This window comes from Gadus morhua, chromosome 20, assembly GCF_902167405.1.
Source record: "Gadus morhua chromosome 20, gadMor3.0, whole genome shotgun sequence".
NCBI classification, from domain to species: domain Eukaryota; kingdom Metazoa; phylum Chordata; class Actinopteri; order Gadiformes; family Gadidae; genus Gadus; species Gadus morhua.
In genome coordinates, this window is record NC_044067.1 from 14567307 (window position 1) to 14576947 (window position 9641).

The following is a 9641-nucleotide window of genomic DNA, read 5'->3' on the forward strand; positions in this document are numbered from 1 at the left end:
AAGAGTGTTTTCATGGTCTCGCTGGCTCAAAGTAAGAAAACCTCCAACTACCACAGTGCATTGCGCTCGCTGCCCCGCCCACCTGTCGGTCTCCCGTCCCCCTCATTCCCCCTCAGTACGCGAGCTCCCGCCCCCTCTCATTCCTTATTGGTGGAAAAATTTGCCACCAAAAGTGTGTTGTAGTCCTCGGCCCTTCTAGCGGGACAAGAGGTTTCTCCCGAAATGACGTCAAACGCGTCATTTGACATCATTTCGGGAGAAAATGAGATGAGAAAAAATGGGCCAAGGGGAGACTGGTTTAGACTGATATTTATTTATATATTTATTTATATTACAAGCGATTTTATAATGTTAGAACGCCGGTTCTAAATGGGTGAAGTATCCCTCATCCACACATACTCCCACAATCTTTAAAACAATGAGATGAACTGTTATAAGCTATATTAGCTGGGCAATAAGCTTTTCGAATGCGATTGTTGCCACTGTTCATAACTTGTAAATGGAATGGTGTTTTTTCCAATGTTTACGTTGGCATTATCTGCTGCATTTGCTGTGATGCAACTAATATCGAGTTCATGCTTTTCAGACAGGTCATCAGAACTTGATGTAGGCCATTTGCAGTAACATCATTGTCTTTATCAAAGTCAAGTAACTTGCACTGCACTCCATCAGGCACAGAGAAACACCTCATGCACACTTAATGGGAGACCATAATCTTTTTTAAAACAGGATCTTAATGATTTGTGAGGCCCCAGGCTTCAAATTCTGTCTTCTGATTTGTGTATCATCTGCAAAATCTATACTGTTGGTATACATACTTTTGAATGTATTTGACTGTTCTGACTCTATAACACCAAAAATAATGATGTGGTTCATTAGACCTAACAAACAAAGCAAACTGTACACCAATGTCCATGGTGCAGGTAAAATATGCAGATATTAAGATATATTATATTATTATTAGATGCAGCTTCTCATTTTCGTGTTTGTCACTGGCAGGAATCATATTTTAAAAACACAAAAGATCAACATGAAAAGAGAAATGCGAATTAAAAGTATAAAATAAATACTAATAAATAAATATATATATATATATATATATATATATATATATATATATATATATATATATATATATATATATATATATATATATTCATTAAAATCATTATGTGTCGTGAGAGGAGTCAGGAGTTCACCCAGAGCTGGCTGTACGATGAGATCCTGGAGAACACACAGAGAGAGGGATGGGCATAGAACATTTTTATATTTCTATGACAAAATCACATGCAATATATATAAATATTCTGAATATTATTGTCAAGTTGTGAAACAACGTGAATAATTTGTGTCGTGAGAGGAATGGATAAGGAAGGTGAGGTTAAAGGATTAGGGCGACTGGGGGTTCCTTGATGGATAAGGGAGGCAAGGTTAAAGGATGAGGGAAACTGGGTGAAATTTTTTCCACCAGTACGTAGAAAGCCAAGTTCTGCTTGGAGACCACAAACATAATGGAAACAACAGCAGTCTTTTGACGCTGGAGCCATGTATGTGCATTGTTTGATTACAACACTGGCTTGGAGCTTATGGGAGGAATAACAGAGGCAGACAATAAAAAGTGTTTGCCAAGCTGGAAAGCAGGTGTTCTGTAGACCAGCTCAGCTTTTGTAATACTCTTTTAACATTCTCAATAAAGTTGCAAATGTAAATGTATTCAGTGGTTTTCCGATCTCGTTCCTTGTTAGACTAAATGTGTTGTACTTTCCACAACAAGCGCCCTATTCTGACTTCAGCTTCTCATGGTTGATGGTGATTATTGAAGCGGAAAGAAGTTGTGCAAATTTTCATGATATAATATTAATTTCCCATGTCAACTGTTATATCAACATCAACATTAAACTGATGTTGCAGGAACCAAACCATTGAAAACAAACCCTTCAGCATACTAAATAGTTCATTTTTGATAGGTTGCTGCAAAATCAGTTTTCTTTGGCTCCAATGGACCAATGTCTTTTTTATTTTACATTAACAATGCAACAATGCCTACCAACTACATATTGTATCATACAATTTTAAGGCAAATCAAAAAAGGCTAATGTTTTTTTAGATTTAGAACAATCTAGAAATGTTTAGATAGAATGTGTTTCCAAATAACCATTGTCCATTACATTGTGCTGCATGTTCATGTATTGTGTGCACCATCCAATAGATCTTTTATTAGTTCTTCTATGGCCATCAAGGCTACTGGACATGTGACCAACCCCATTTAGCCCTCTATATGCCCCTATACCATGCTGCTGGGTCAGGGGTTTAAACAATGCAGGGGTAGGGGGTTGCTCAGGTATAAAAGTAAGGGCTTTTAACAGAAACAACATCAGTGTACCAATAGCACAGATCGTAGCAACAACCACCGCCATCATGACCATGGGCAAGGTAAGCATTGTCACCACACTTTGAAATTTCTTAAATGAAGGTTAATATGAACAAATTCCAACAGTGATGTTGAACTTCTTACTTTAAAACACTCCTTTACAGATCACGTTCTACGAGGAGAAGAATTTCCAAGGTCGCTCCTATGAGTGCATGAGCGACTGCTCCGACATGTCCTCCCACCTGAGCAGGTGCCACTCCTGCAGGGTGGAGAGCGGCTGCTTCATGGTGTACGACCGCACCAACTACATGGGAAACCAGTACTTCATGAAGAGGGGAGAGTACTCCGACTATATGAGCATGATGGGCATGAGGGACTGCATCAGGTCCTGCCGCATGATCCCCATGGTAAGAGAGAGTCCGTTCCTTCCATTTAAATTCTAATCATACTCATGAACCACATTCTAAGCTCTCTATTTAATCCCAACAGCACAGAGGCCAGTTCAGGATGAAGATCTACGAGAGGGAGAACTTCGGTGGTCAGTCCAATGAGATGATGGACGACTGTGACAACATCCAGGATCGTTACCGCATGTCCGACTGCCAGTCCTGCAACGTGATGGACGGCCACTGGCTGATGTACGAGCAGCCCCACTACAAGGGCAGGATGATGTACATGAGGCCCGGAGAGTACAGGAGCTTCAGGGATATGGGCATGAGCGGCCAGAGGTTCATGAGCATGAGGCGTATCATGGATTCCATGTAAATCCTGATAAATGAAATGTAAATAAAGATACAAAATGATTAACTGGTAAAATTAAAAGCTGTTGCTTGATGTGAACTTTGTAATACACCTACATATTCGGCAAATACTATTTTAAAATCATAACATATTTCAAAAAATAAAAATAAAATCCTGCTTCAGGGTATAATCAAATCAAGTCAATGCTATTAATCACAGGTACCATCTCAAAGGGCCTAACATTCCATATATCTATGACACCCCCCTGCCCCTAGCTCCCCAGAGGGCAAGAAAAAAATCCCTTAATTAGTAAGGAGTGGGGGATTTTAAATGGTTGGTTTATAAAAGTAATGTCTTTGGTGGCTGACTTCAATGTTAAGGCTTTCTTATATTCAGAATGTAATAATGCATATTTTCATAGCCGTATTTGAAATAGCTACCCAAATAGAAAAAAATATTACATTTAGGACAGATACGCACTGCATTAAGATTCTCTTAAGCCCTCCACACACCAAAGCTCAAGTGGAACTTTCTTGCATTCTTGTTTCCCACAGAAGGCATAAATCCCACGTGGACTCACTTATCTAGGTCATTATAATTGATCAGCTAAAAAAAAATTGTTGAAAAACATCAGGTGGGTGCAAAAAAAATAGGAGGGGTGGTGCTTAATGATTAACGTGTGAATACAACGTCAACGCATTTTGAGTTTGCATTCTATACATGTGCTCTATACTTGAGTTTTGGTTTGTTGAGGCCTTAGATTGCAACTGAGGCTAATTAAAAATTTTGGGTAATTAGCCAATTATAGACACTTTATTCCAAATCGATTTACAACGCTTCATACACACATTCACGGCGGAGTCATCCATGAAAAGGTAACAGACTCTTCAAGAGGCAGAAACCCCGCAAGGCAGCTGGACCGGACTCTGTCTCCCCCTCCACCCTCAAGCACTGTGCAGATCAGCTGTCTCCAGTAATTACAGACATTTTTAACACCTCACTGGAGACATGCCATGTACCAGCCTGTTTTAAATCCTCCACCATCATACCCATCCCCAAAAAAATAAGGCCCAAAGAACTCAAAGACTACAGACCAGTCGCCTTGACCTCTGTGGTCATGAAGTCCTTTGAGCGCCTTGTCCAGTCGCACCTCAAGTCCATCACGGACCCTCTCCTGGACCCCATGCAGATCGCCTACAGAGCCAACAGGTCTGTGGACGATGCTGTAAACATGGCCCTCCACTTCATCCTCCAGCACCTGGACTCAGCAGGAACCTACGCCAGGATCCTGTTTGTGGATTACAGCTCTGCATTCAACACCATCAACCCCACTTTGCTACAGGACAAGCTCTCCCAGCTGCACGTGCCCGACTCCACCTGCCGGTGGATCACTGACTTCCTGTCTGACAGGAAGCAGCATGTGAAGCTGGGGAAGCACGTCTCCAACAGCCTGACCATCAGCACCGGATCCCCTCAGGGCTGCGTTCTTTCTCCCCTGCTCTTCTCCCTGTACACCAACAGCTGTACCTCCAGTCACCAGTCAAGCTCCTGAAGTTTGCAGATGATACCACGCTCATCGGGCTCATCTCTGGTGGAGATGAGTCTGCCTACAGGTGGGAGATTGACCACCTGGTGACTTGGTGTGGCCAAAACAACCTAGAGCTCAATGCTCTAAAGACAGTGGAGATGGTTGTGGACTTCAGGAGGAACGCAGCCCCACCCTCCCCCATCACCTTGTGTGACTCCCCAGTCAACACCGCAGAGTCCTTCCGCTTCCTGGGCACAGTCATCAGCCAGGACCTCAAGTGGCAGCAGAACGTCAGCTGTATCAAAAAGGCACAGCAGAGGATGTACTTCCTGCGGCAGCTGAAAAAGTTCAACCTGCCAAAGGCCATGATGGTGCACTTCTACACCTCCATCATAGAGTCCATCCTCACCTCCTCCATCACCATCTGGTACGCTGCTGCTACCATCAAAGACAGGAGCAGACTGCAGCGTATCATCCGATATGCTGAAAAGGTGATCGGCTGCAACCTGCCGTCCCTCCAGGACCTGCATGCCTCCAGGACACTGAGGCGTGCAAGGAAGATCATGTTGGACCCCTCCCACCCCGGACATATACTCTTTAAAACACTGCCCTCTGGTAAGAGGTTGAGGTCTGTCAAGACCAAAACCTCCCACCACAAAAAGAGTTTCTTCCCGTCTGCAACTGGCCTCATCAACAACGGCCCCGGACCCCCACCAACACTGACACGCACACTACCCCCCCTTCCCCCATCAACACCCACAGTCATCTGCCTATGATGACAACAAGTTTTGCACTACTTTCACCATCACGCACAATTGTACGTATATTATTTTCTTTTCTTTTCTTTTCTTTTCTTATCTTATTACGGTGCATATGTATATGTATATAGAGTATCTCTATTTATTTATTTAATTTTTTTAATTTACTATATTTTTTATTTACTCTTATCTTTTTCAGTACTTATTATTCAATACTTGCTTATTGTTTATTGTTTACTGTTTATTGTTTGTTAAGATCGTGCGCAACGAATACGAATACCAAGACAAATTCCTCATATGTGTAAATGTATTTGGCAATAAACCTTTTCTGATTCTGATTCTGATTCTGAAAGCCAGCTCGTCAGGAACAGTTAAGGTTAGGTGTCTTCCTCAGGGACTGCTCAACACTCAAACTATCAACCCTCCGGTTACAAGTAAACCCGCTCTACCCCCTGAGCTAAGCCAACCCTTTAATTGGTTGATTGTGATAAAGATTTTCTATTTTCTTCTATTCCTCTTTTGACTGCATAAAAGCAAATGTTGCTATTGGTGGATATTTTGTAATGATAAAAGGTTTCTTGTCATGTACAAATGTAATATGTTATAAGCAACAGATTTATATATTCCATTGCAATTGCACAAGCGATAATACTACACAATAAATAATAAAATTGTATTTTAATGTCATTTATTATCGCATGTTTATTTAAACAATTACTTATTTATTGAGGCTGAGAGCAATCAAAGTATAACAGCATAAGCGTAGTAAAGTACACAATAGTTCAGCAACCACATCAACATTAGAGCAAATAAACATAGAATGCTTGTCTATCTAAGACACTGGTCTTCACAGTGGAGGTAGTGCTACTAGACGGTGTTAGAACAATATGTAATCTTAAAAAAGAAAGGTAATCACCTGATTTAGTGTAATTATTGTAAATTGTTCTTATTAAATCGTATGGCGACAATACCCAGCTTCTGTTAATTCTGCCAGGGTGCAGTGTCAAAAACATCACCTTTGAATCTAGTCTGCTGATTCTTTACATAAATAGCTTATGAAAATTAAAAAAAAAATAGGTGTTTCAAAAGTAAACTACTTATAGAAGATTGGTATTTAATTTGTGAGTACCCCAAAACGAAATGAAACCATGATGAAAAATAATTTCTTGTAAGACTCTTCTTGAAAGCAAAGTATTTGTTTTAATGGAGCATTATCAGATGACCAAACATCTTCAGGTAAAAAAAAGCGTCTAAATGAATCTCATCCCATTGTGGGCAGTCAACATTGCAAAGATTATTAGGTCTGATATTAGCAAACCTTAGGTAAAGGGAGTGACTGTGGAGAGGATAAGAGTGTTTTGGATGGGCCGGGGTGGGGAGGCAAAGTTAATGGGGGGAAGTGGGAATGCAAGACAACTAAAGGAATTAACACAATAAAGAAGTCAGGCCAGGGATAACATGGCGATAGTATCAAACGTCTTGTATAAAGTGATGATACAAAGGCTAATGACCAAACCTCTTTCAATTGGAGTGAGGAAGGAAGCTACCTCTAGGTAAACGTTATAAACGTAGACATTAAACTGTATAAATAAATAATCTGTACCTACTAATGAAATAAGGTTTTTATTTATTTGTAATATTATATCACAAATTATATCATATTAAATATAATTTTCCCATGAAAGAGCATGCATGTTTGTACCTCTTAATTTGGGAATAATCACAATTGAGTGACAAATTGTCCTTCACGTATAAATACACTTATTATCCTTCATATATGAATAGTATTTGTTTGTCAGTGAAATGGCTTTCTAAAGAGAAAGACAACAGAGATGCCAGAAACATGCAGGGGGATCCCCTCAGCATCAAAAGGATTGTGTAGCTGAGTAAGGACTTTCTGACAGGAAGGGCCTCTGGTTGTTTAGGCTTGAAATCATATAAAAGGACCTTGGTATAACAGATTGAAAGGCAGTTCACCAGTAACAGCAACATGACCACCACTGACAGGAACATGATGGGCAAGGTACGGCTGATTTGTAAACGTATTTAGATACATGGATAACATATTGCAGTTTCCATTTCTGCAGAGGTTTACAAAGGGGTTTTATTTCAGATAGCATGCAAACATGGATGCCATGTATCAAATAGAGGACTAGGGCCACACTGAACCGCCACAGACAATGGGGGACAGTATGCAAACCAAGGATAACTATTCTACAATACAGGACATTTTTCTGTGTTCTACCTTTCTGTCATAAGTAATATGTGATAATTATTCTACTCTTTCAGATCACCTTCTACGAGGAGAAGAACTTCCAGGGTCGCTCCTATGAGTGCATGAGCGACTGCTCCGACATGTCCTCCCACATGAGCAGGTGCCAGTCCTGCAGGGTGGAGAGCGGCTGCTTCATGCTCTATGAGAAGAACAACTACATGGGCCAGCAGTTCTTCATGAGGGGGGGAGAGTACAACGACATGCACCGCATGCAGAGCATGGGAATGATGTTTGACAACATCAGGTCCTGCAGAATGATCCCCTTTGTAAGAGAACTCACCAACAATTTCTCAACAATTCTATTCTCAAAAATTCAATTTATTTTCATCTACTGTTAAATTGACTGTGTAATGGTTATTAGTCTGTTTACACCATTTCTCTGAATCTCTGCAATACAGCACAGAGGCCAGTTCAGGATGAAGATCTACGAGAGGGAGAACTTCGGTGGTCAGTCTAATGAGATGATGGACGACTGTGACAACATCCAGGATCGTTACCGCATGTCTGACTGCCAGTCCTGCCACGTGATGGACGGACACTGGCTGATGTACGAGCAGCCCCAGTACAGAGGCAGGATGATGTACATGAGGCCCGGAGAGTACAGGAGCTTCAGGGATATGGGCATGAGCGGCCAGAGGTTCATGAGCATGAGGCGTATCACTGACATGTGTTAGTTGATCATCAATAAAACATGATCTAACTTGAACTTCCTATTTTCTCACTGGTTATTTGAACTTACATAACAACTGAATATACAGAAGAAAACTGATTATTTTGGAATTGGCAGTGGTTTAGGTAGTTGGGTATAGGCCTATGAGGTATTTGTTAGGGAAACGTTTGTGTTTAACCTCTGAGTTATTTTCTTAACGTAACTCTTATTCAGGTTACATTGAAGTGACAATTGCCGGTCAATGCTGAACTTGGGTAGGCCCCTGCCTTAAGTTGAATGTTTTTACTGAAGGAACTTGAAAGTACTGAGGAAAAACAAGGAACCAAACTCCACAACACCATTGTGAACACAGTAATCCAACTTAGGTGCGGTGTGTTAGGTGTGTTATCGCACCAGTTCCAGTCAAATTCTGCTGTGGTTTCGATTGAGAACACTTGCAGTGGGGAGCTTATGGAGACAAAGTTAATAGGAATTATTTCTAACCCTCTTTCATTGCTTTACTTCATACCATCGCTCAAGCACTTTCCTCTGCTTTATGCCAATTTCTAAACAAGGTGACTGCTCTTCGTCTCTTTCACCTCCATCCACCGTTTAAAATATAAAATATTATACTAGAGCCTCTTCTTCAGCTCCTGCTAGTGCAGTGTGTTCTGTACTTCCTCTAACATCCTTTTGATATCAGGCTGAGGCTAGCCAAGATTACAGTCAACATCAATGATGTACGATACAGGTCAGTTCACCTGGGCCGACCAATACATACGATCAATAATCAACACATGAATAATGATCCCTGTCTGCACCTTCAGATCTTCCACCTTTTCCTCAGCTCAAAAACAGAGACTCTGGAGAAATCTATACTTCCTGTCAAATGTCCTCAAATATGACCTTGATGTCAGGCTGGGGCTAGCCAAGAAGATGTGTGGCGCTAGATACAAAATAGGTAACATAGTAAAGGGTGGACACTGATTGAAATTAACTTTTTCCATTTCCTCATTAGGCCACACAATATTACAGTAAATCAAACATTATTATTATGTCATTGGACCACACATAGTGCCTACATCAGTTCTGGTAAGTTTGTGCTTCTACATATAGAGTGGTCAAGACAAAAGCGTTTTGTGGGACTGAGATGAATAAGAAACTAAAGGTGTGGCTTCTTTACCATTCAGCCTATACCAACATAGACAGAGGATAGACCTGGGTAAATCAGACTCTATAGGCGTGAGATGCTTCATGAACCACCTCCAGAGTCCATTTCCATATACCTTGAATCTCTGAATAAAACACTATTAAACCTT

At 40.9% G+C, this 9641-nt stretch overlaps 2 protein-coding genes across 3 annotated transcripts; both read left to right on the top strand.

Moving 5' to 3' along the window:
• The first annotated feature begins 2312 nt into the window (after nucleotides 1-2312).
• On the top strand, nucleotides 2313-9641 carry LOC115533452 (gamma-crystallin M3). Of its 2 annotated transcripts, XM_030343988.1 has the most exons (5): nucleotides 2313-2433; nucleotides 2536-2778; nucleotides 2861-3114; nucleotides 8326-8382; nucleotides 9593-9641. In XM_030343988.1, the coding sequence occupies exons 1-4, from the start codon at nucleotides 2419-2421 to the stop codon at nucleotides 8345-8347; spliced, it is 534 nt and encodes a 177-aa protein (XP_030199848.1). In that variant the 5' UTR covers nucleotides 2313-2418; the 3' UTR covers nucleotides 8348-8382; nucleotides 9593-9641. The 2 variants fall into 2 exon arrangements, with proteins under 2 accessions (XP_030199848.1, XP_030199849.1); XM_030343989.1 differs by lacking the exons at nucleotides 8326-8382; nucleotides 9593-9641 and having other exon boundaries at nucleotides 2861-3193.
• On the top strand, nucleotides 7334-8379 carry LOC115533450 (gamma-crystallin M1-like). Its single transcript, XM_030343986.1, has 3 exons — nucleotides 7334-7421; nucleotides 7688-7939; nucleotides 8072-8379. Exons 1-3 carry the CDS (start codon nucleotides 7389-7391, stop codon nucleotides 8345-8347), a joined length of 561 nt encoding a protein of 186 aa, XP_030199846.1. The 5' UTR covers nucleotides 7334-7388; the 3' UTR covers nucleotides 8348-8379.